The sequence below is a fragment of the Paroedura picta genome, chromosome 8 (genome assembly GCF_049243985.1).
Source record: "Paroedura picta isolate Pp20150507F chromosome 8, Ppicta_v3.0, whole genome shotgun sequence".
Taxonomy (NCBI): domain Eukaryota; kingdom Metazoa; phylum Chordata; class Lepidosauria; order Squamata; family Gekkonidae; genus Paroedura; species Paroedura picta.
In genome coordinates, this window is record NC_135376.1 from 94,237,055 (window position 1) to 94,264,293 (window position 27,239).

Consider the following 27,239-nt stretch of genomic DNA (forward strand, 5'->3'; position numbering starts at 1 on the left):
GTTTACTTTCCAGCAGGAATTCTGTGGGACAAAGCTCAATTCTCAGCCCACTCCAACCCCACCACTGTTTTTCCAGAATATAAATAGTCTAAGCAGACTCCAGGTGGACTGTGGAGGACCCAGAGTGATGAATGGTCCTTCAGGAAGCCATAGAAGTGGTCTTAATGATCGAATGAACAGAGAGCTAAGAGCCCAAATATGTATTTTAGCTAGCTCAGAATACAACTAAGTATCCAACAAAACAGAGAATGTGTGTTTAAAGTGCCTTCAAACTGCGGCCAATTTATAGTGACCCCTTCAAAGGCCAGTGTGGTATAGTTGTTAAGCAGCAGGCTCTGATCTGGAGAGCCGGGTTGGATTCCCCACTTCTTCTACCCAGGAAGTTTGCTGGGAGACCTTGGGCCAGTCACAGTTCTCTCAGGACTTTCTCAGCCCCACCTCCCTTACAAGTTGCCTGTTGTGGGAAGAGGAAGAAAAGGAGACTACAAGCCACGTTGAGTCTCCTTAGGGTAGATAAACGTGGAGTGTACAAACCTCATAATCTTCTTTTCAAGGCAAGAGGTGTTCACAGGTGGTTTGTCGTTGCCTGCCTCTGCGTAGTAAACCTTGGACTTCCATGGTGGTCTCCATCCAAGCACTAATCAGGGTGGACCCTACTTAGCTTCCCAGATCCAATGAGATTGGGCTAGCCTGGGCCATCCACAACAGCCTACAACTCCATAAATCAATAACATCTCCACCAACGCAGGCATGGTTGCAACCAAGAGCATGCTGAACAGTGACACCAAGAGTCTGTCAGTAAAAACTGTCATCTCGTATTCCTCCGTACAATTCCCTGTGACTCCTCTCATCCTTCAGGGGAATACAACGGCATGGGGAAATTGCGTGGGGCACCTTGTTGCCGCAAAGGCATCCTTCATGGCTTAGGCATCCAAGCAATTCAGTGAAGGCTCTGTGGAAAGACACCCCCTCCTGATGTCTGACAACCAAGGTGTCCTTTTGTGCCTCTGGAGCACAGGTGTGCAGAGAAGGGCCAAGACGTGAGGAGTCCTATGGTTTTATATACCACCGTTCCCTAGTGAGCTCACGGTGGTTTGCAATAATAAAAAGATAAAACACCATAACATCCCTTAATAAATACTATTGCAACTAGTAGGTGGCAGGCGAAAGAAAAAAAAATCTAAGTGTCTCACCCCTTCGTATGAAACCTCCTGCTCGCAGAAAACTAGCATAATGGGGAGAAGCTGTTGGAAAACCTAGGGCCATTCCGCATGACTTAAATGTAGCAGAAGTCTTACCTTTGATAAACGCTACTAATTCAATGTTCCGCATGACGTCGCACACAATCTGCAACACTCCTGCAACACTCCTGCAAAAATAACTTCGTTGAAGCGCTTTTCAGAAAATCAGGAAAAGTGCTGCTGAAAAAAATGCTACACTTCTCAGCACAAGCTGCAACACATCAGCGAAAGACATGTGCGTTCTCAATGTAGCGGTAGAAAGAATGTCCCTTCCCCGCTCTTGCCCCCGAACTTCCGGAGAAGCGATCACCATTTTATTTCCTTAGACTGGCAAAAGCAACGAACGAGCGAGGCTTCTCCAGCTAAAGTCTTTCCACAGAAGTGATTAACAGTGAAACAAAGCTCCCTACTGCAAGTGTCTTTAAAGTTCCCAAGCACAATACAGCCCCCTGTTCGACACTGCCCGTAATTTCGACCACTAATTGTGCCCATGGGGGGGGGGGATTTTCTTTTTACTTGAAGAGCGTGTAAACGATTCTGCACCAGCTCCTACGCCAGCAAAAAAGGTCTTTCTGAGACAATGAGTGAACACATATTCCTTGCTACGAATGATTCCTTGCTACATATTCGTTGATACTGGTGTTTTCGGCTTTTGAAAAAACAGTTTTTAAATGGAAAGGGGTTTTTCGGGAGCACGAACACAACAGTTCATTGGCTGTTCTGTTTGATTGAGGGCCAGGAGTGGGAAGAAGCGTGGAAAAATATCGCTTCCTTTGTGGCGATTCCAGCGAGACCAGAAACATGTGGGCAATGAATAGACAGCTACTGGGACTTCAATATTCCATTAGAATTAAAGGTATGTGGAATGACGAAATTTCACTATTAAATATAGCGTTTCTGCATACTGCAAACATTCAGCGAAATTGGTCTTTGTGCAGAAAGCCCCTTAGGTTCATGGCTAGGTTTGAATCCATTAGCACCTTACAGACGACAAGTATGACTCCCAGCTCTCTTCATAGATATGCAGGAGTTCTGTGGATGCTCCCACTTGGGTCTTTGAGAGTTTCCACTAGGTCTATAGATGCTTCCACTAGGTCTAGCATGCTGGCAGGGGCTCATGGGAATTGTAGTCCATGGACAACTGGAGAGCCACAGTTTGGCCACCCCTGGTTTTGCCTTTTCTTTCTTTAAAAGAAAACAAATCCCCTGCAATTTCTAAGTCGCTTTAGGATAAAGACCTTCTAACAGTCTTTTGCTATAATCTGCTGGTTCTTCTACATTCCCAATGTCCACATATATATTTTTTTTAAAAAGAGGTCCTTTTCAAGAGGACTAGTGACTTACATTTTAAATGAAATCTGGGAATTTGGAGGAGTCAGAAGGGCAAAAGGTGTTCCAAAAATACTTGGATGTTCCAGGAAAATAGAAGAAATCATCCTGTGGAAGCAGCATGTCTTGCGATTTTTCTTCTTTTATGTCCTATCAACGTACTGTCTATCCCATTTGTATAGCCTAAGCGGAATAACTCTGCCTCAATACTTGAATCCCATTATCACAGATGACAGTGGATATTTCTTTGTGAGAAAGAAGTCAGCCAGTCTTAAGTGCCCTCTAGTGTTGGGAAAGGTGATTGATTCAGGTGGGTTGCCGTGTTGGTCTGAAGCAGCAGAACAAAGTTTGAGTCCAACGAAGGTTAATTCTGGGCATAAGCTTTTCTGTTCATCTGAAGAAGCATGTATGCCCATGGAAGCTTATGTCCAGAACTGAACTTTGTTGGTCTTCATCAAGTCACTTGTCTCAAACTTGGCTAAGTACCTGAAAGTTTTCATCTGGTTTATTTGTATCTGAAGAAAAAAGCTGATATCCAGAATTGAACTTTGTTGGTCTTCATGGTGCCCCGGACTGGAAATGTGATGTGAGTCTGTTTCCGGTTGGCTGAAGAGTGTGATTCCTTAGAGCCAAGGCAGTGCAATTCCCCCCTGCCCTGCCCTTTGTATGAAGTCATAAATGTGTAACTGCTTCCCCCAAGGAGAAGACTGTTCACTGTGACCGTTTCTGCGTTTTGGACTTCAGTTTGGACGTTGTGAGTTGGCCCTCTGTTTTCCTCATGTGGGCATTCCCCCACTCATTAATTCACCCTTCCTTTTTCACATTGGGGTTGGAAGGAGGCACCCTCCCATAATGCTTTTCTCCCTTCTTTTCCAAAAAGGGTTGTTTTCTTTTTTGCAAAATGATGTCTGTTTTCTTTTAATTGTGCCCCTTCCTTTAAAGATTCTGTTTCCTCAATTACCCCCCTACCCCAAGGCTTATTTTTAAAAAAAAACAACATTATCGTGTTACAACGCTGTGGTGTTCTAACAACAATCTGAAGGATTGGAGAAGGCAGGCATGAACTTTCCCCCATCTGAACCAAAAACTGGCTTCTGAAGGACAGGGGAAGGCAGCACTGATAAATCCCTACACAGCCTTGTGCAGCATCAAGGAAGATTCCATGATGCTGCATAGGGTGGTTGTCGGATCACATCAGAGAGGAAAGGCAGGGAGGTTCTCTTGCTTCCCCTCCCCGATCTGAGCCCGCAGCTGCCTCCTGCTGGTACCGTGCTACATATAGTTTAAAACCATCAGTGCATGTCCTATCCTCTGTTGCCAACTCTTTTGCAAATTTATTCATATGATGAAAAAGAGTCCTGCTTACTAGAAGAAAAGCTCATTTAATGAACATTTGCAAATATTATGAATACAAAAATATTCTGTGTATGTCAAAATACACCTACAAATATCAAAAGGGATGCTCCTCACAGGCCCTGTTTCTTTAAACTTCTGTGCTCATCCATTTTGTCCTGAGGGTGCATCATAAGTGGAGAACTGCTGGTGATGATTTATTATTTATTCACAAATCCATGTACATGACAATCTAGCAAGGAACATAGTTAAGAAGAATTGCCCTGCTCCACGAAGCTTACACTCTATATGTAGAGAGAGGAAGGAGGGATAACGGAGGAAATTAAACCAAGGCAACAGGAAGGAGTCTCAAAGCGGCTGAAAGCCACTCTCCCTTTCCTCTCCCCACAACAGATACCCTGTGAAGAAGGGGAGGCTGAGAGAGCCCTGATATTACTGTAGAAGAAGAGTTGGTTCTTATATGCCACTTTCCTCTACCTGGAGTCTCAAAGCGGCTTAAATTTGCCTTCCCTTTCCTCTCCCCACAACAGACACCCTGTGAGGGGATGAAGCTGAGACAGCCCTGATATTACTGAAGAAGAGTTGGTTCTTATATGCCGCTTTTCTCTACCCGAAGGATTCTCACAGTGGCTTACAGTCACCTTCCCTTTCCTCTCCCTGCAACGGACACCCTGTGAGGGAGGTGAGACTGAGAGAGCCCTGATATCACTGCTCGGTCAGAACAACTTTATCAGTGCCGTGGCGAGCCCAAGGTCTCCCAGCTGGCTGCATGTGGGGGAATGCAGAATCAAACCTGGCTCACCAGATTAGAAGTCCGCACTCCTAACCTCTACACCAAGCTAAATCACAATCACAAAAAAGTGCTTGCTGTTAGCCAACAACAATTTTTTGCATTATTCACAAGGAACAATGCTCTTCCAAGTAGTGGTTGGGAAGAGAACTCTTCCCTTCTTTTGGAGGCTGGTACAAACGCTCTGAGAGTACACTAGAGCACTCATGGGTATGCCATCAAAGTCTTGATGGGAACTTGTTTGTCCTCGCTACCTGCTACGTTATGCATACATGCACACCTTGAACTGTATGTCAATTGGATTAATGAAATCACGATAGCATTAACATCTACCAATGCAAGCAAATGTCATATAGAAACAGCGTGGTCCTCATTATAATGGGCAGGTGATCTAAAATTCACAGAGTATCAGCCTGGTTTCCCCACAGGACCGGTCGTTCCACTTGCCGTTCACAAAGATCTCCACACAGTTCTCCTTCCCCTTGTCGTTATTGGGCTCCCCTTGCTGCCAGTTGGAATATGTGATGGGCTCGCCATTCAGGTGCTTAAATCTCCCCTCCGTCTGGATGTCATTGATCCCAAGGAAAACAGCGTTCTTATGGAGAATGACGATCTGTTGGATGGCGGCGTTCTCGGCGGCGTTCCTGGGGGAAGCGAGCTGGCCGCCGGCTTGCAGACACCGTTGCCTCAGGTCGTCGAAGTTCCCTTCGTAGCCACTGGTCACAAAGGCTTTGTTGCCCACAATTTGGCCGCTTGGGAATGCCGCGACTGGAATAAACACAAAGGAACATACGGCCACGTTGGCTGTTGCGCTGCAAAGCTGAGAGAATGATGGAAACGGTTGCTCTATCCATCCCATTGTTGTCCTGAACTTCTTCCAAGGAGCCTTTGCTGTCATAATAGTCCTAGACTCAAGGCTTTGCTCAAGGTCACATACCATGTGGCTGTGTGGAGATTTGGACTTCAACACATGAAGCGGCCTTCTAGCAGAACAAACCCTTGTCTATGGGCAGTAGCTAGCCAAGGACTCAGGCTGAGGTCTTTCATATCACCCACTATCTGAACTTTTTGACTGGAGATGCTGGGGATTGAATCTGGAAGCTCTTAGATACAAAGTGGATGTTCTACCACCAAGCTACAACCCTTCACTGACCCCCCTCTCTCCCCCCCCCCCCCGGTCTACTGTAATTTCTTTTCTCATGAAGCTTCCATCCATATAAGTCTTGTCCCCTCACATTGGCAGCAGTTCTCCAAGTTCTCAGGCAGAAGTCTTTCACATCACCTACTTCCTGGCCCTTTTAAACTGGAGATACCAGGGATTGAACCTGGGATCTTCTGCATGTAATGCAAAGGCTCTTCCACTGAGCCCCAGCCCTTCCCCAATGAATCTGCTTTAGATCAGACCACTGGTCCATCAAAGTCAGTCTTGTTGGCTCAGACTGGCAGCTGCTCTCCATGGCCTCAGGCAGAGAGGTCTTTCACATCACCCACTGCCTGGTCTTTTTAAAGTGGAGATGTCAGGGATTGAACCTGGGACCATCTGCGTGTGAAGCAGAGGCTCAGCCACTGAGACCAAACATATTTCCTTAGGGCCAGGGATCCTCAAAGGGTTGGTAATACTCGATCGTTCTCTGTATTTTATTTATGTTTAAAGATTTTTCTGCAAACCTGGAGGTCCCCCAAGCTTGCAGAATGATCTCTCTCTCTCTCTCTCTCTCTCTCTCTCTCTCTCTCTCTCTCTCTCTCTCTCCCTTTTTTGTCAAGAGAGAGTCCTCAAATTTAACTGTCTGCAGATTGGGCCACACTTGACTATTAGAATACTAGGGGCAAAGCCCGTTGTCTCCAAGAATACAACGGGCGCTAGAGCTTGGCAGTGGGAAGAGGAAGGGGAGGAGTTGTCCAGTCTGTAAGGGCATGGGGTTGAATGTGTGTGTTGTGTGGGAGGTTGTGGTGGTATGGTGGCAAATGAGGCCATGGGTGTGGAGATATGGGTGTCAAGAACCTGTGGTGTGGAATGTTCATTGATTGTGGGAGAGGACTGACCTTTGGGAATTGTGGCATAGTGATGACAGATGAGTTTTCCAGAGCCATGTCCTCAGATATGTGAAGGGAAAATCAGACTGGAGACTCTTCTTAGGGGAAGATTACATGACAACCAATTCCCCCCAGTTCTGTGTCATTTCCCTTCTTGTGTGAATTAGGCCACATTCACCGAAATGCCCCTCTGCCCTAATACACACAGGGTAGTCACAGTACACAGGTGTCCACCCTGTTCCTTCTGTCTCCCATATTTTCACTGTTGGCAAAAATGGCTCATTTGAAGGCTGGACTCTGAGGCATTGTACGATTTTGAAGTCCCACCTCCAAACCTCCAGGAATATTTCCAACCCAGGGGTAGCCAACCTACAGGTGTGGCCTGGAGAGCTCCTGGAATTACAGCTCACCTGCAGAGTATAAAGATCAGCTCCCCAGGCAGAAAGGGCTACTTTGGACAGGGTTGTGGTAGAGAAGAAACATTTAAGGCTTCCCACACAGGTTGTTGTTGAATTGAAAGACTTGAGGCCTACTGCACAGGGTTGTTGTGCAGATGAAACAGGAGACAAAAGAGCCAGCTTCCTCTGCAGAATAACGCTGTGCAGTGGCCTCAAATCTGCAGAGAGTTGCAAAGAAGAAAGACACATGGCTTGGCTGTGTCTAACCCCTGGCCAGAGCAGTATTTTAAGTGAGAAGGGGCTTTTCTGTGGCCTCCCTGTCAGGCAACTGTTTGGCAGAAGGGGAAAGTCCCCCCCCCCTCAAAAGGAAGGCCCTCAGGCTCCCCTGCGTTGCTCTTGGAAAGGCCTCCTTCCCTCAGTCAGGGCCTGTCAGAGGCTCCTTTGCCTTCAGAGGCCTGAAGGGAGGGGACGGGAGCACTCTGCAGCCTCCTGCCAGCTCTGTCAGGGTTCTGAGGCAATTTACAATTGGACATGGCAGTTAGGACAGCCTTGGGGCGAAAAGGGCTGGCACAGCCTGTCCAAGCCTCTGTTCTCATCCCCCTTGGCAGCCCTACTGACCTCCTCTCCCTTTGGTGGTCAGGAGCAGACTGGCAGCCAGACTGGGCTGGGTGAATGGAATTTTGGTCTGTCCTGGTGAGGGGCCAATAGGAAGGCACTTTGCGCGCCTCCCCATTGGCTGCCCCTTGCCCCCGAGTGTTGGGGCACATGCTACGCTCTGTGCATGCATCCCCCTCTGCTGCCATGTCTTCTTCGTCAGCTCCCTGGTGTCTTCAGGCTTTGTGAAACCCGGGGGTTCCTTGACAGCCCTGGAAGGGTTTCCCAAATGGGTGGAGCGAATTAATTTTTAAATATATGTTTAAAATTTGTTAAACGTTTATTGGGTGATATTATTATTATTATTATTATTATTATTATTATTATTATTATTATTATTATTATTATTATTATTATTATTATTATTATTATTATTATTATTATTTTTGAATTTATTACCCGCCACTCCCTTGCGGCTCGTGGCGGGTTACAACAGTATAAAACCCCATAAAATACATTAAAAACCAATTAACATATCAATAGTTAATAACTACCTGGCAAGAGTGGCTAATCAACTACCCATTCCCCCCCTAGCAAGTGGAGAGGGGATACTGGTGGTACCGGTCTCTAATCCCAATCCTCAGGTCCCGGGGGGGCATAGATGTTAAGCCTGGTCTCAACCGTAAACCTGGCGGAAGAGCTCCGTCTTGCAGGCCCTGCGGAACGATGGAAGGGCCCGCAGCTCTCCCGGGAGCTCATTCCACCAGGCAGGGGCCAGGACCGAGAAGGCCCTGGCCCTGGTCGAGGCCAGGCGTGCTTCCCTAGGGCCGGGGACGACCAATAGATTTTCTCCCGCAGAACGTAAAGCTCTACGGGGGGCATAGGGCGATAAGCGGTCCCTCAGGTATGTGGGTCCCAACTCGCGTAAAGCCTTGAAGGTTAAAACCAAAACCTTGAACCGGATCTGAGCAGCAATTGGCAACCAGTGCAGCTGCCTCAGCACTGGCTGGATATGGGCCCTCCAAGGTGTGCCAGTTAGGACCCTATATATGGTCATGTTGACCTGCTCCCCTTCCCAAAATGGCCAAAAATGAGCCTGGAGGAGGAGGGAAGGGGAGGGGCCTTGGGTGGGCATGTCCACAGCTATGCTTCCCAACCATATTCTGCACGATCACACCACTTCTGGGGTTTCTGGAAGCTTGAAGAATGCTTCAGGGGTTTCTCAATGGTAAAACAACTGATCTAGGTAAATAAATGATCCATGGATTGACAGGAATGTGGCACGGACACCTCAGCCTTATTAAAAATGGAAGCCGTCCCTCTGCTGTTATGACACCTTACCTTTTTGGAACTTGGCGAGGCTGGCTTGCAACATTGTTAGCTGTCCTTGCAAAGCGCTGACTTGCTGTTTCATAAGGTTGACCTCTGAGAAATGATAAAGCAACCGTGAGTTGAAAGGCACAGGACAAAAAATAGCAGGCGACCAACGGCGTAGAAGGATAGCCCTGGTGTATTTCGCAGCACCAACAAAAATAAGCAGCAAGCCGCAAATAAGACACAAAATCCCATTTATCTGAATGCTCTTCTAGTGAGAGGTATTGTTCTTCAGGGGATACGAGTTCCCGCTTTGAGAGGAGACTTGCTTAAAATGTGGAGGTCTTTTGGTGATTAATACAGTTTAAAAAAACAAACAAATAAATTTGTTGCCTGAGGCAGACGGTCCAAATTCACAATCTCACAGCAGCCTTTTAGAGCAGGGGTAGTCAAACTGGCAGGGGCTCCTGGGAATTGTAGTCCATGGACATCTGGAGGGCCGCAGTTTGACTATCCCTGTTTTAGAGTGATTGAACCGAGGCTTGCTTTGAGTCTCAAAAGGAGCACAGGGGGAAGGGGGAATCCCCACTCAATAAAATCCTAACTCTTTCATTTCTATTTTTGTTCATTGCTCTTTTTAGTCATTTTCTCCTCTCCCCTGTCGAGAGCCTGGGTGTGATCCTGGATACCTCCCTGTCTAGGGAGGGCCAGGTCATGAGCGTCGGTCGCCAGGCATTCTACCATCTTCACCAGGCATAACAACTTGCACCTTACCTATTGATGCACCAGACCTAGCCACCACGAACCATGAAATGGTCCTCTCCAAGTGGTCCAAAATGGAGCAGCTTGAGTCCTTATGAGGACCCAGTGAGGGCACATATTAGACCAGGCTCTACCAGCTGCACAGACTCCAGAATAGAGACCAGATCAGGTTCAATGTTCTGATTCTTATTTTTAAACCTCTAAGTGGTCTGTGACCCCTGTATCCATGGGACTGTTATGTCCTCCAAAGAGAATTGAGATAGAGCAACCAAAACTTGTTCACAGTCCCTAACCCCAAAGTGATAAAATTGCCCTTGACTGGGCCTTTTCAGCCCTGGCCCCGAACTGATGGAATATTCTTCCTAGTGAGATCAGGGACCATCAGGATTTTAAACAGTTCTGGAGGTCAGCAAGACAGAGCTGCTCTGCCAGGCCTACAGTTGAGACCAGGACCGTTTCTGCACGGGAAACTTCGCTACTCCAGTTCCTGCCCTAGCTCAAACTCTCACCTGCAGCTTGGCGCAAAGCTTCCAGTGCAGAAACGGTACAGGAAATAACAGCAACAGACACTGGCCTCCCCCACCCCCAAAAACTCATCCCCTGGAGAGAGAAAAATTACCCCCCCGCCCCAAGCTCTGACTAGCCGCTCAGTAAAGTTCTAAATTATTACAAGGCGGGTTTTTTAAATGGTTTCAAAAACATTAAAACGTTTTAGAAATGTTTTAATAATCAAATCTTTAGATGACTCTTTTTAAATCTTTTCCCTGAGCCTGACGAGGAAGGATGGGATACAAAAAAGTTGTTGTTATTATTAGTTTTTCACAGCCCATCAGCAATCAGTTTACACAGCATAACCTGCTTTGCATCTCAGCAAGTAAAATAAGTATCCCCAAGCATTATTGACTGACCTCTTGTATTTAAGAGCAGCATAAACTACTCACCGGAGAGGCCACTGTCTCCCTTGGTTCCCTTTTCCCCTATGGAGCCTTTCATTCCCTGGAGACCAGGAGAGCCTGTTTTCCCCATTGGGCCTGGCATTCCAGTTGATCCTTGCAATCCTGTTGTGAGATATTAAACCATCGAGTTACCGAGTGCCTTCTGTTTTCTGTGGGATTCCTGTATGCCAATGAGGGTTTTCTGATTCTGAGTCTGTCTGTTGGATTCTGTTGTTTGGTTCCGTGGTTTCATAGCAACATACAGGGACATGGCCCAGTGGGACAGCCTCTTCTTTGCAGGCTGAAAGTCCCAAGCTCAGTCCTCGGCATCTCCAGATAAAAGGACCGAGTAGAAGGTGATGTGCAAGACCTCGGCCTGAGACGGGTTCCCTTGGAGAAAAGGGTGGCTTTGGAGGGTGGACTGTGGCCTTACACCCAATATCTCCAGGTATTGCCTAAGTAGGAGTTGGCCATTTCTGGGATTTCTTGAAGCCTGAAGAGAGTTGCAGGGGTTTCTCAAGGGTAAAACAGTTGATCTAGGCCAGGGGTAGTCAAACTGGGGCCCTCCAGATGTCCATGGCCTACAATTCCCAGGAGCCCCTGCCAGCGAATGCTGGCAGGGGCTCCTGGGAATTGTAGTCCATGGACATTTGGAGGGCCCCAGTTTGACTACCCCTGATCTAGGCAAATAAAAGTTGACAAAGGCTGCCCTGGGGACTGCATGTAGTGGGTCTGACACATGAGGACACTGAGGTGTGCAAGAATTCCAAACTGGCTTGAGCCAAGTCAGCCCGATCCCCGATCTCTGGACTACCTACACCTTCGGTGAAGCTTTATGACTTCACTGCTGGAGATGATGACTATCTCCTCTGTATCTTCTGCTACCACCATATATATACAATAGAAAACAGGGAGGGAAGGTATTGGGTACAGTATAGCCCATGCTTGTCAGATCTCAAAAGCTAAGCAGGGTCAGTCATTGGGTGGGAGACCAGCAAGGAAGGCTCTGGAGAAGAAGGACCAAGTCAAAACAGACTCTGCTTTTCCCTTGTATTGAAAGCATTTTGGCTGTGTTGCCTTAAGTCGGTTGTGACGTGATAATGGCACTTCTACCCATAGAGAGATCTGCAGGTATTTTTTTTTAACACTAGGAGCCAAGTCCATTGCATTCAGGAATACAACGGGTGCTAGATCAGGTGGGTGGAGTGGAAGAACTCTGTGGATGGCCTCCCCTCCCCCCCCCATGACCTGGAAAGGCTGCCGGCAACTGTCATGGAACTCACTGGCAGGGGGAACTCTCACATGGCAGGGGCAGCCTCTGAGGCGCAGAGGGAAGTAGAAGGAGGAGGAGGTGGTCAGGGGTAGGAGACAAAAGGCGATTGGCTGGCCACTGGACAGACAGGCAAGCCAGTTGGAGGAGGAGGCAATCAGGGGCGGGACAGGCACCCTGAGTGGCTGTTAAGCGCTTAAGCCATGAGACATGCTCCTCCTCCAAGGTCTTACCAGAAATATATAGTGGAACAAATAATTAGCAGTAAGCAGTGAGGGGTGATTCTCACATTGCTCTGCTCATTAGTCATGCCACTTGTGAACTGACCTGTACCAGGTCATTTGTGACGGTCTGTCCTGAACACTTTCCATTCATTTTCCTAGAAAGGGCCTTCAATGCAAAAAAATGCTGGGTACTTGGGATAAAATCTACTTCACTTACCTCTGTCGCCAACTTCTCCTTTTGCTCCCTTCTCGCCCACTGACCCATTGTCCCCTTTGGGTCCTGGAGTGCCTGTCCTGCCTTGGGGACCCGGTGCCCCAGGCGCTCCCATTGGTCCTACAGTGAGATCAATTGATTCAGATAAGGAAAAGTCTTTACAGTTCTCCTAGGGAAAGAGATATGACATCCTGGCATTCAGGAAGCTCAAGGGAGGATTAGTATTTTGGTGCCCAAGGGGTGGGAAATACAATTGCAATGGGAGGTCAAACATACACAAACTGAGTTAATGGGTTAGATCCTATAGTAAATCTCTGCTGATTGAAAGGATTTCTTTCTCCACCTCTCTTTTATCACAGCCCCCAAATGTTGTGTCAACCTGCCCCCTCCGAAACAACCAGTGATGGACCTGGAGGGGGTGGGAAGGGGAGGGTCCCTGGGTGGAGGTGTACACAGCTATACTTCCCAACCATATTCTGCATGATTGTGCCACTTTTGGGGTTTCTTGAAGCCTGAAAGATTTTTCAGGGGGTTCTCAACTGTAAAAAAAGTTGAGAAAGGCTGCTTTAAGGGGACAAGCTACAGCCTGTCCAATTGCCAAAAACTATCACAATTATAACTAAAGGTAAAGGTATCCCCTGTGCAAGCACCGAGTCATGTCTGACCCTTGGGGTGACGCCCTCCAGCGTTTTCTTGGCAGACTCAATACGGGGTGGTTTGCCAGTGCCTTCCCCAGTCATGACCGTTTACCCCCCAGCAAGCTGGGTACTCATTTTACCGACCTCGGAAGGATGGAAGGCTGAGTCAACCTTGAGCCGGCTGCTGGGATTGAACTCCCAGCCTTGTGGGCAAAGCTTTCAGACGGCTGCCTTACCACTCTGCGCCACAAGAGGCTCTTAACACAATTAACAATTATAATTAATTAACAATTATAACTAGGAGCACTCTAAAGACTAACAAGATTTTGGGAGCATATCCCTTTCAAGAGTCATAGTTTTCTTTGTCAGATACCATATCTGATGAAAAGAGCTTTGACTCTTGGAAGTCTAAATACCAAAGCCCTTTTAATATCTAATGGGCTATTGGGGAGGGATGGGCATGAACAAGCTGACAAACTTAAGTCTGTAATGAATTTTGGCCAGTTTGTGGTTCGCAAACCAAAGCTCACAAACTGAAGATCCATCATAAACTGCCACAAATTTCAAGGCAATTTGTGGTAGTTTGTGGCAGTTCAGGAAGAGCAGAAAGCAGAGGGTTAAATTGAGAGCCTGGATTTTAGAGATGATGAAAGTTCTGGAAAAGAAAAAAATATTTTGTATTCTGGTGTGTGCTGCCACTGAGAGTTGGTCTACACAGCATCCAAACACAATGAATAAAGTGTGCCACAAATTATTCTGACGGCAGGTATGAAATTAAAGGAAGCTAAATAAAACCACAGGTGCCTCGGCATGGTGGCACAGACCCTGCTTCCAGCACAGATGTTCAAAGCAAACATCAATGTAAACATAACGCTGCATATCTGAAGGCTCGTGCGCACATTCAAGTGGCAATTCTTTTCTCAGTGCAGTCGTGTATTGGGTTCATGTCAACTTAGGGAAGAGCATGAACCACCTGTGTTCATGGGATCACCCACTTCTCAATGGCTTGTGTCTGAGCTAGAATCATAGAATCATAGAATCAGAGAGTTGGAAGGGACCTCATGGGCCATCTAGTCCAGGGGTAGTCAAACTGCGGCCCTCCAGATGTCCATGGACTACAATTCCCAGGAGCCCCTGCCAGCGAATGCTGGCAGGGGGCTCCTGGGAATTGTAGTCCATGGACATCTGGAGGGCCGCAGTTTGACTACCCCTGATCTAGTCCATCCCCCTGCACTATGCAGGACACTCACAACCCTATCGCTCATCCACTGTCACCTGCCCCTCCTTGAACCTTCACAGAATCAGCCTCTCCGTCAGAGGGCTCTCCAGCGTCAGTTTAAAAATGTCCAAAGATGGAAATTTCTCCCACCTCCCAAGGAAGCCTGTTCGACTGAGAAACCGCTCTAACTGTCAGGAACTTCTTCCGGATGTTGAGACGGAATTTCTTTTGAATTAATTTCATTCCATTCGTTCTGGTCTGTACCACATCAGCCTGCAAGGATTTGTGGATCTTCAGGTGGGGCCTGGGGATCTCCCAGAATCACAAGTCATCTCCAGACTACAGAGACCAGTTGCCCTGGTGAAAATGGCTACTTTGGAGAGTGGACTCGGGTATTATACCCCAGTGACGTCCCCGCCCCCCTCAGCACAAAGTGAGCCAGTTTAGTGTAGTGGTTAGGACCAGTGGCCTCTAATCTGGAAAACTGGGTTTGATTCACCACTCTTCTATGTGCAGCCAGCTGGGTTCCCTCAGAACTCTCTCAGCCTCACCTACCTCAAAGGGCATCTGCAGTGGAGAGAGGAAGGGTAGGTAATTGTAAGCTGCTTTCCTACCTTTGGGTAGGAAAAAACAATGTACAAAGTCCAGCTCTTCTTCTTCTTCTTCTTCTTCTTCTTCTTCTTCTTCTTCTCATACCTCACTCTCCCCAGATACCACTCCCAAAATCTCCCAACCCAGAGCTGGCAGCCCTAATCCATGACAGGTGGTATGTTGCATACAGAAAATAAGGAGACTCGTCAGATTTCTAGAGCAATACGAGTTAATTTGTCCTCTAATGACATTTGTTGAATTCAACTGAAAGAAACGTCTCTAGCATACTTGACTGGGATAGTATTTTATAAGACTTTATACTGGGCTTGATCAATTCTCCCCCTTGGTACAACACGTCTCTTCATGACATCTGAAAGGGCGTTTGAAAGCATATGATCTTTGCCAAAGAGCCAGGCAACTGGATAGAGTAGTTGGGATTCAGACCAAGGCATTCCCTCCCCTCAGTTCCCTACAGAAATCCAAATGAATAACCTTACCTGTTTCTCCGGTTACTCCTTTTTCACCTTGAGGTCCTCGGTCACCTTTTGCTCCAGCAGGGCCTGGGCTTCCTGGAGGGCCCTGCAAACCTCGGATTCCACGTGGTCCTGTTCAGACGGAAATGGTTATTGGCAGATGCCAAGAGTCATCCACCAATCTGATCAACCCTACAAGGAATTCCATTTGTAAGGTGAAAGGCGATGTCTCTTAGATCCCTGCACTACTACTGTCCCATGTGGTCATCCCGTTGAACTGCAGGTAACTGCCCCATATTCTAAGATTTCTGATGACCCCACTCACCTGGGCAACTCCTGACCTTCTAGGTCAACCGGGGAAGTTGACAGAGCATGAAGGACCTTAACTGTTGTAATGACACAAGATGGTGTGGTTGCACAAGACCTAGTACAGGGGTTTGTTGTGATGTAGGTACAGCATGTCCCATGCTTGAAAAAGGAGAACTAGTTAATCCAGCTATGCTGGCTGTCAACTGTAATCCTATTAAAGAAGATTAGTACCAAGTGGATGCTAATCCCTCAATCTTTTTTCCTTACTTCCTGATAGATCTTGGTCCCTGCCTCCTAATTCTACCATTCTCTGTTGCTCTCCTCCTTCCTTAATGAGAAGGAAACCACCTACTCTCCCCCAATTTCCCCTATGCCTGAAAACTCTACCCCAAACACCTGCGTGGTGCCAACCTACCATTCCAATCCCTCCAGAAGACCTTTTCGGCCCTGGCTTGCCTTATGCTTTTTTCATCTTATATAGGACCTCTCTTCTTCTCTCTCTTACACAGACTTGTAGCTCTAGCAAATTAACATTTTTGAAGGTAATCAGTTCACAATAATTTCAATATCCCTGCAGGAATTCATCAGGCCAGATCTGCTTCTAATTTTGTAAGTGACATTTCTTTCTTTTGCTATCACTGGTGTCACATCATCTTTGCTATTTGGTTGAACAGCATGTTCCCCCAGAACCAGGAAACGTGAAGAATTGGGAACACTGTGTGGAGGGCCTTCTAAGGCAAAAGGTAATTTTCCCCCATTTAACCCAATAGTTCTTTCATTTCCACCTTCTGCTCTCAGCTTCCAAGAAAGGCCATTAATGGTCCTCACACACATCACCGCTGTAAGTGGTGTTATATCTGGCTAGATGCATGCCTAATTATGATATCCAGCAGGCTCAGAGGTGAACAGGCTAAGAGCAGCTAAATTAAAACGTGCAAATTAAAATATCACACCTGATCACATTTCATAATCTAAATCCCTCACTTGATGGGCTCAAAACCATTTCTTTGTTCATACATCTTCTTCTTTTTTTGTTGCTAATGGAGTCATTTCCGATAAAGAAGACATGAAGCAACTCTTGTTAAATATTCATTAAACAAGTGGAAATTATAGCCTTCAAGATTCAAGAAAGTGGTTTTGACTTGCTTCTCGTTTGGGAATAATGGAATTCTCCCAATTGGCATTCAGGGAATGTTTGGTATATTCAACACTACTCCTTGACATATTCAAATACCACGAAGACATTAGAAAGCCTGCATTTAGGGTAGACTGGCTATTCTCCTCCTTCTCCCCATGTGGCACTGTTTAATTGTCTTCCCTTCATTTTGGTCACAATTCTATCCCTTTTCTTATCTGGAAAATAAATATGTTGCACCCAGCAACAGAAACAGTAGTGAGCAGAAGAAGCAAAATGCCATCCAAGTTCAAGGATCGGCTGGCCATGCAGTCTAAGGGCTTGAACAGACCAGAACAGAAAGAATGAATCTTCTTTCATTCACTAAAACAAACCACAGACTTGTAGAGCCTCATTTTGCCTTGGGGCCATGAAAGAAAGAAAAAAAGGGTTTAATCCTTCAATGTCAACTCAGCTCGGCTTGGTTATACGTATTTTCAAGGATGACATATTATTACAACGTGTTATTACAAAGCATTACAAGACCAATTTCCAACAGAAACCAAGTGGACGTTGAAGGGTCAAATGTCCCCTCCCATCCTTGCGTTTCTGCAAGAACTGAAATTGCACGAGCTTACAATTTGCATTTGATGAATGGAATAATGCATGATGTTTTCCTCATCCGTTCACACCCCAATGGTCCCCTTTAACTATGAACAGTCCCTATTTTGTGGTACTTGTCTCTTTAAAAGCGTTGCCTCAATTTTAACTTCAGTGGGGATTTTTGGCAATGCCTTAGGACAAGAGCTAGTGTGCACAGCACACACATGCAATACATTTGGCATTCCTCAGATTTCAACACCCAGCCTCTTCAACAATAGCAACATTGACAAGTCCACTAGGACTTTGGGGAGAGGGGGTACTCAGTGCGTTCTGTGCCAATAGACCTGAAAAGCCGGAACTAAAAGGTATGTACAGGCAAAATACAGGGGTTAGAGCCTATGATCTATTCCTTCTTGTACCAGGGAACATCTGCAGGAAGAAGGTGTGGTCTCCCCCGTAAACCTTCACATGATGCTAGACACTGGCTCTAGGGAGCTCCAAGGGGCAGCATTTTAGAGGGGGACATAGGTTTCTATGTATCTGAAGAAGTGTGGATGAACAGGAAAGCTTATGCCCAGAATTATGCCCAGAATGCCCAGAATTATACTTTATTGGTCTCAAAGATGTCATTGGACTAAAACTTAGGCTCTAAAACGAAGCAAAAAATAATAATTGGATAGAAAGCGTAGTTCACTTACCCATTTCACCGACATCTCCCTTTTCTCCTTGAACACCTTGGGATCCTTTTTCTCCTTCTGGTCCAATCGGGCCCATTCTCCCTGGAGGACCAACAATCCCTCTAGGTCCTGCAATTCCTGAGGTTTGATCAGAGATTTAAAGAGGCAGATTATTACGTGGTAGACCAAAGTGAGCATTTAGAGAAGAACCAAAAAGATAAACTGCAAGGAAACTTCCTCAAGGAATTATAGAATCATCAGTCCTGTAAAGTTCTGTTTACTAGCTACCAAAATGGAAAGGGATGTAGCCATACATCATCTTGAGCAGGAGTAGTCAACCTGTGGTCCTCCAGATGTCCATGGACTACAATTCCCATGAGCCCCTGCCAGCATTTGCTGGCAGGGGCTCAATGGGAATTGTAGTCCATGGACATCTGGAGGACCACAGGTTGACTACCCCTGATCTTGAGTTTAAAGATACGATGCGCCATTTTTTTTTCATTCTAACCATAGGCCTTTATGGTTATTGTTGCTGATGAATTGGCCTAGAACGTGTAGAACATCTAGTGCGTTACTCTCTCCCCCGACTCTTTCTCTGTTGTCGTCCTATCTGCTCAAAACTCTATTTGCCTTTTTAATGTTCTCTGAAATTCAGATTCTCAAAGGTTCCCTCCCCTCCATTTCCCCTTGACAGTCAGTTGCATGAATCATCAGACCGGGCCTCGGTGCATTACAGCGACTGAATCAATAGCAGGAAAAGGATCTGTGACCTCCTGTCAGACCCGCACATAGCTTTTAATTTAGACCCGCACAAGTCAAATCGCCGTAAAGACCACATTTACATTTCCCCAAGCTAAGCTGAAATGAGCTGCTCTCCTTGATTTGGGCCTCTTCCCGTATTTCCCTCCAAGAGCCAAAGAAAGATGCTAATTTCCTGAGATTTCAGATTGGACGCTGCGACTTGGCAGCTGCATGTGGTGTTCACACCAGGTAGGATTGTCAACTCTTATATCACCTGCAAAGGGACTCGGAGAGCCTGGAGTCTAAGAGGAAGTAATACCAATGGGATGGAATCAAAGAAAACATTTGTGGTTAATGTGGGGAAACAGCCTTGATATTCGGCCAGAGGTATTTATATTGCACAAATAGCTGTGGCTTATTGAAAGGGTAAGGATAAGGAATAATCTTTGTTGTGAGATAAAAAATTGTGTGGTTTAACTCACAACAAAAGTTTTGTAAGGCTTCTGTGCAATGTAGGCCTTGGTGGGTGGTCTACCCAGCACCAAAATGTTGTCCTAATTAGGGTTGCCAACATCCAGACAAGTATCAGTAGGGAAAAAAGGGAGTACACAGCTAACAACTAACAACAACAACAACACAGTGATAAGTAGTCAGAAGAAATAAACCCTGTTTAATTAAACAATAATTTACAGAAAGATCACACACTGTTTTGGCCGATTTCCATTCAGTCTTCTTTGCCTACACAACCTCCAGGTAGGGCCTGGAGATTTCCCAGGGTTACAACTCATCACTACAGTATAGAGACAAACTCCCCAGAAAACAAAACTAGCTGCTTTGGAGTGTGAACTTTATATTATATCATAGATTCTACGTGAAATCCCTCCATAGAAATCCCTCCATCTCCAGGCACTGCCCTCAAATCTCCAGGAACTTCCTAACAGAGTTGGCAACCATAACTAGTTACCAAGGGAATGGTAACACTGTGGGGTTTACAGTATATAGTCCATATAGTCTTGAGCAGGGGTAGTCAAACTGCGGCCCTCCAGATGTCCATGGACTACAATTCCCAGGAGCCCCTGCCAGCGAATGCCACAGTTTGACTACTCCTGTTCTTGAGTATACAAATAGGGGGACAGGAATATTAAAAGGTGAAAAATTGGTTGGTCATTTGGCCATCATTCTATCCATCCTCTCTGAGCCCAAATTGAAGACCCAACGGGCCAGTGACCAGAGAGGTGATGATGGGTGTTGACTGGCCAGACAGAGCCTGGCTGATGAGGCAGAGCTGAAAAACAAGATGGAAATGGGGCTGTCTGAAGAGAACGAAGACAACGCTGGGGTTTAAGCAAATGACTATCATTTTGATTGATAAGAAAATGGAAGATGGAGGAAGAAGAAATAAATAATTCCTATTAACACCCACTTGGGTAGGTAGGGTGTTTCATTCTTGATTATTGAAACTTTTGGAGTGAGCATCTCAGCATGCCTTTGACCGTTTACGGACTGGGAACTTCACTGCCCCAGCTCCCATTCAGGAGCACAAATTGAGGGCAGATGAGGTGCACCAGGCCAAATGCTACCCCGTGTGGGTGCAGGAAGTGGTGGGGCAACGTGCCATGTCTAAAACTCTAGCCTGCAGCTTGGCATGAAATCTCCAATGCGTAAATGGTCTTTCTCTCTCTCTCGCTTTGTCCTTTCTCTTTCTTCACATGGCCTTCCATAGAGACATATGTCTCTGCATATCTCTCTTGTAGAGACAAGGCCCTCATACACACACACATACACTATGCCAGACAAGTTGGCCATTTGCAAGAAGGAATTATATATATATATATATTAGGAGTCTCTCTCCTCTTTTGACTGTAACCTGAATGTGAACTGTTTCTAATTGAATAAATGTAAGTTTAACTTTCAGTATACATCTTGGGAGATTTATTGACTGCCCTCAGTATCACACTTCTGTGACTGTGCAAACTCTGCTATATTAAGGAAATGTCCCAACAGAAAGAAGCAGAGATGGCATAACTCCACCCCGAGAGAAATATTTTTAAAAGAATCCAGTGGTGAATGGGATCATTCCAAGGTCATTTAATCCCTGAGCTAAAGCCATATCTCTTGAAAGTAATCAAAAGCCATGAACAAAGACTAGTAAATTATCCCAGAGATCAATACATACACTTTATAAAGACTCTGATTTGAAGAGAAAAAAGCACAATAAGCTCTTGCAAAGAAATATAAAAGTCTCAGGCCACAAAATACATAACAGAAATCAATAGGCAAGTATTTCAGTGAATGTACTGCAAAGTATTGTTCAAAGAGAAGAGTTTCTTTGTGTCTTTTGTATCAGGGACTCAAAAGTGCTGACCAGATTTCCTAGAACAAAATTATACCATGAATGCCTTCCGATTACCAGAATTAGAACCGTGTTGAATATCATGATTCTGTGCACGAGAGGATCTGGATGGGAAAGTTTTTGTCAAAATGTCAGGGGCTAAAACTGCCAGAGCACAGCCGCACAGCCCAAAAAAACCCACAGTGACCAGTCGATTCTGGCTGTGAAGGCCTTCAACAATTCATAGAACTTTTTTTTCCTTCCCTTCAAACATAATCGAGGACATCCAAGGAAGGTGATGGGTAGTAGGTTCAGGATGGAGAAGGAGAAAAGTGATTCTCACGTGCCACTTTTCTCTACCCAAAGGAGTCTCAAAGGGGCTTAGTGCTTGCACTCGAAAGTTCACGCCTTGAATAAATCTTTGTTAGTCTTAAAGGTGCCACTGGACTCTCATTTTGTTTTGCTGAGGGGCTTACAATCACCTTGCCTTTCCTCTCCTTAGTCAGTCAGTCAGTCAGTAAGCTTTTATTGGCATAAAATGTATAAGACATATAAAAATAGGGTTTAAAATTTCAACAAAATAATAAAATGGGGTTACATGACCAAACAGATCTTAAAATGATTAAATAAACTATAAGAGATAAAATACAAGGTAGGCAGCATATTATAAAAGCATCTTAGTTAAAACTCTGGCAACTAAAATGGTTATCTCTGGGTCTTTGTCAGAGAGCAGAAATTGCAAGGTCATAGATTTACTTACAGAAGGCTTGTTTCCCAGCAAAGCAACAAAGCTGTCATCCCGACACTGCTCATATAAGGGGCAATCTAACAAAATGTGTGAGACAGAGTCAGGGCAACCAGAACCACACGGACAGAGTGTCGCACGGACAGAGTCTCTCCTTATAACAGGCGCCCTGTGAGGTAGGTGAGGATGAGAGAGCCCAGATATTACTGAAGAAGAAGAGTTGGTTCTTATATGCTGCTTTTCTCTACCTGAAGGAGTCTCAAAGTGGCTTACATTCGCCTTCCCTTTCCTCTCCCCACAACAGACTCCCTGTGAGGGAGGTGAGGCTGAGAGAGCCCTGAGATTCCTGAAGAAGAGTTGGTTCTTATATGCAGCTTTTCTCTATCCAAAAGAGTCTCAAAGCGGTTTACAATCACCTTCCCTTCCTCTCCCCACAACAGACACCCTGTGAAGTGGGTGGGGCTCAGAGAGCCCTGATATTACTGCTTGGTCAGAACAGCTTTATTAGTGTTATGGTGAGCTCAAGGTCACCCAGTTGGTTGCATGTGGAGGAGGAGCGGGGAATCAAACCCAGCTTGCCAGATTAGAAGTCTGCACTCCAAACCACTACACCAAGCTGGCTGGGCAAAAGGGAGTCTTTCTTTACACAGAGAGTGATTAAATAATCACTACTAGGAACAGTTCTCTTTGATAACTTTCTCCACCCCATACTTTGAAGGGTTTTTGTAGCAATGACCAATGTATTTCACAAGGAACTGAAGGAGCATGTGTGAAATGATGCCCATCAATGCCACCTTCCATCCTCCTTAAAGTGATTGGCCCTACATGACCATGACTACTGGGGTTCCTCATCAGAACAAAACTTTCTGAAGGCAAATGGATAGGATGGGCACTTGCCTTGAACATGTGAAGCTGCCATATACAGGATCTCCAGGGGCTCCAAGGCCCGTACAGTCTACTGTGATCAGCAATGGGGTCTTTCAGATCACCTCCAGCCTCCTTTTAATTGGAGTTTCTGGGGATTGAACCAGGGAACTGTGGCAGGCAAAGCAGACCTACCAGTGAGCCATGTCCATGTCCTTTCTTTGTTGTGGCTCTCTCTCCTTATAAAGGGCTAGATTCAGGGGAGTACCCATGCTGGTCTGAAGCAGCAGAAAAAAGTTCAGGTCCAGGGGCACCTTTAAGACCAACTCAGTTTTATTCAAGTTATAAGCTTTTGTGTGCAGACACAAGGCTTAAGATACATTGAAATGGAAGTTGCCAATCTCTACATATTGGTAGAAGATAAGCAGGACATTAGTGTAAAGCTCAATAAAATTGCTTGAGAGATTCAAGGACCAAACTTGAGAGGAGCGCGATGGAGTATGATAGCAAGGGCTCCATTAATCACTCTCAGCATTCCACAATTAAGAAGGGCACACTTGCCCCCGAATCTCCGATGTTCATATATTCCATTCACTATGTTTCCCCCTGGAATTAACCCCCAATAAATGGTGACCATATAAACAAAGCTTGTTATTCCAGTTTGGTTCTTGCATCTGTTCAGTGTGCAGGTTAATTTCCTATACGCATGGACTCAAAACTCCCATTTCATAGTATCTGATGAAGGGTGTGCCACACCAAAGCCTATACCTTGAATAAAACTTGGTTGGTCTTAAAGGTGGAATATAACTGAAGGATGTATTGGTGGTGAAAAGTGCTATCAAGTCACAACTGAGTCATGGAGACCCAGAGGTGTTTCCAAGGCAGGAGACATTCGGAGGTGGTTTGCCTGTCCTTGAGTCACAAGTCTGGTCTCCATCCAAAGACTCAACTGGGCTGCCCCTGCTTAGATTCTGAGATCTGATGAGATCAGGCTAGCCTGGGCCATCCACATCTGGTATTTGCAGGGAGCGTAACAACACTACCAAATACTCTATCTGGGGCAGTGATGCCCTGTATTCTTGGTGCTTGGGGGCAATAGTGGGAGGCCTTCTGTTCTGGCCCCCCTGGTGGACCTCCTGATGGCACCTGAGTTTTGGCGAGTGCATGACAGTGTTGGACTGAGTGGGCCATTGGCCTGCCAACATGGCTTCTCTTGTGTTCTTTCATTCTTAATATTGTTATTAAAATCTTCATGGGGAAAACTGATCTACAGTAGTTCCAGACTTCAAGAAGCAAAGTTTTTTCTGTACCTTGAGCTCCCATGTCCCCCTTTGGTCCCTGGATCCCGTCCTTTCCATCTCTCCCTGGCAAGCCAGGCTCAGCTGGTCCGCACACAACCAGGGAACAGGCATTCCGATCCATGTTCTGCATCACTTGGTGGTGGGGCATTGGCTCTGTCGTGGGCGAAGCTTGCGAAACGAAAGCACAAAAAGTCAGAAGCACCAGCATCGTTGAGAGATTTTCCTGGGGGGAAATTCAATAATAATTTAAAAGTATGGATTATATTGCATAGGATTCTGCAAAGGATACTTCCAAAGATTCTGATGACTGTTAGAATTCATGAATCAGGGGATCAGCAAGGATTTGCAAGGCATATTCCTCCCCCCCCCCCACTTCTTAACTATTTCCTTTCCCCAGAAGCCCCCTAACCCTTTTTCTAGCTTCCTTTCCTCTTTTCCATCCCAACCTACCTTTATCAGCCCCATCTTCATTCCTTCTCCTTGGGGAATTATCCCTGGGAAACATCTGGCTGAGTTGCACAGTGTTCAGAGTTTGTGGGTCAGACTTGTGGTGTCCAATGGCCACCTCTGGGTGCAGTCGCATTGGCCTCGGCTGTATCTGGCCACAGGTCCATTTTGTGGATCTGTTCATTGTATTCTCTATCATGAGGTTTAGAATTGGCTATTTGATATTTTGGTATTTATTTATTAGATGTTGTACCCATCAGCCTTAACATCATTTTAAATAGAAAAGAAACTAAAATAAGAAAACAAAAACCACTATCAGCATCAAAAAAGCAAGGTAATAGGTACACACAATCTTTATACAGCTTTCACTGTATTCATATTTGGCTAAGGGCTAAGTGGGCAGAGAGTGGGCGGGGCCAGTCCGGGTGAGGGGACAATCGGAAGGCGCTTCTCACCTTCCGATTGGCCCCTCACCAGGACAGACAGCAGTTCTAGCCAATCAGGTGAGGGCAAAATCTAGGCCCTCAACAGGACAGGCCAGAAAGGCTTCTAGGCCCTCAACAGGACAGGCCAGAAAGCCTGTTGATTCTTACAGCTGGAATATTTTCAAATTTTATACTATTTTAATTATCAATGATTATTTTATGTACTTTGTAAATGACAGGCCAAAAAGCCACGGGGAAGTGGCAGGACACCGTGAGTAAAGATGGAGGCCTTACCCTCGGGTCTAGAAGCACACCCAGGGCCTCAAAGAGAACGGGCTTTGAATCTAGTACATACATAAACCACAAAAATGCTGACCATAAAACTTCAATATCTAAAATGGAATAAAATTTCATATTCCCTCAGCAATTACTTCGACCAATTTCTTCCTTAATTTAATTGATAAACGTATAAACGTAGCAGCAGGGAGGGTGATAGACGGACAAACATCAGACGAGAGAAAATCAATACGTGCCTCGTCTGAATCAGGGAGGCTTGAAAGAACCTGACTCAGCTTACTACGGTTTGCTATTTGATTTTTTCCCAGGGGGAAGCAAATGAGAATAAGCCAGCCCTCCTCTCCCACCCTTTATAAACTTCTTTTTTATTTGAGAAATGTTGGGATGCGTGCCTGCAACAATGGTCACAATAGCATTCTGGTCATAGGAAGGCATGTTGAACATTCCAAGTGCTTTCCAGAATCTCACGGATATCTGGCATTTATATCCTTTATATCCTACCGTTCTTTAGTCCAAGAATTTGGTTGTTTGCACAGGAGTCCCAGAAAGACTCCTGTTCAGCACCGATCAGTCCCAAATGTGCTTAAGGTTGTTGGATCCCATGCCCTTTACCCCTACTCTGAAAGTCAAAACCAGGTTGATTCTCCTACCCTAGCCTGACCTAGAAGGTCCCAGCTAGCCTGACCTTGTCAGATCTTCGAAGCTAAGCAGGGTTGGCCCTGGTTAGTACACGAATGGGAGGCCACCAAGGAAGATCTGAGGTTGCTCTGCAGATGCAGGCAATGGCCAACCACCTCTGTTCAGCTCTTGGTTTGGAAACCCTACAGGGTCTCCATAAGTTGGGTGTCACGACAGCCCTTTACACAGCTGTGCTGCTCATCTCTAAGCACACAGCAGACACATAGTGGGAAGCCACGAACAATGAGGGATGAGTGTTTGGAAATGCACAAAGCCTCTATTTAAAAAAAAATGGTTGCCAAGGCACTGTTGGAATGCTATTCAATCTGTCTCTTAAAGGTGAATCTCCTCTCAGCCAGCTCAGATCACTCCTCGGGACAATTTATCAAGGAAAACCTAACCTTTGGACAGCTTGCTTTGTATTCAATGGTTGAACAGTTGGAATTTTCTCTTTGTTGTACCACATTTAATATTTAAGGTACTTTTCAATGAACGGGAGTCCATTGACTGATTCACATTTCAACAAAGTCCAGATGCTGAATAAAGAAACTATCAGAAGACCATGAAGGGGAAATATAATAGGGATAGTCATGGCATGCCAAGGAGTTTGAGTTGTGTTGAAGAGGGAACTTCCGCCCATAACGTTTTCTCTCCTATCGATTATGCTTGCCCAAAGTCCCTCTTCTATATAAAAATTAAAGAGACAGGAATACCGTCTTCCCTTGTGGCAACTTATCCTAATGATACCTTCAAAAGGCCAATTTTCCAAATGCATTTCAACCAAGCCATTTAACAAAGAGATGAAGAGGCGAGCAAATGATCTTGATGTTGGACTCATAATCAACTACCGATTAACGCTGGAGGTAATTATGGGAGAAGCCAAGAGAGATGGGAAAATCAGACACAACGATGCAGGATATAAGAGATTGCTTATCAATGAAGCTTGAATTAAGGAGGAAGCTGTAACTCCGACGCCATTCATCAAATTCATTGAGCGCGGTGCAATCTTGCTAGTCCTTAGAAGTAACCGGTGACAGTCTTCCATTTCCTATTACTGCCGTTCAGCAACATTTCATGTATAAATCTCTCTGCAAGATCCATCATTAAGGAGTGAATTAAAAAAACACACACACACACAACAACAATCACTTACTTCTCAATTTCTGATGCTCTCCAATGGCCTGAGTCGAAATCATCTATTAAGAGTTCAGTTCTCTCTTTTATAGGGTATGGATTAAGTAACATTGGCTCCGGTTTCTCAATCATATGACTTTGTAAGAAACTCATTAGGGACTCTTCAGAGCTGATGGCTCTTTTGTTCAACTCC

The 27,239-nt window shown here is 45.6% G+C and overlaps 1 protein-coding gene across 1 annotated transcript; it reads right to left on the bottom strand.

Annotated features, from left to right (window-relative positions):
* Positions 1-3,954: 3,954 nt before the first annotated feature.
* Positions 3,955-27,108, bottom strand: LOC143844027 (uncharacterized). Its single transcript, XM_077350958.1, has 8 exons — positions 27,066-27,108; positions 24,075-24,233; positions 18,104-18,220; positions 15,404-15,511; positions 12,462-12,578; positions 10,757-10,873; positions 9,081-9,164; positions 3,955-5,481 (listed from the first exon to the last, which is right to left on the bottom strand). Exons 1-8 carry the CDS (start codon positions 27,106-27,108, stop codon positions 5,105-5,107), a joined length of 1,122 nt encoding a protein of 373 aa, XP_077207073.1. The 3' UTR covers positions 3,955-5,104.
* Positions 27,109-27,239: the final 131 nt, after the last annotated feature.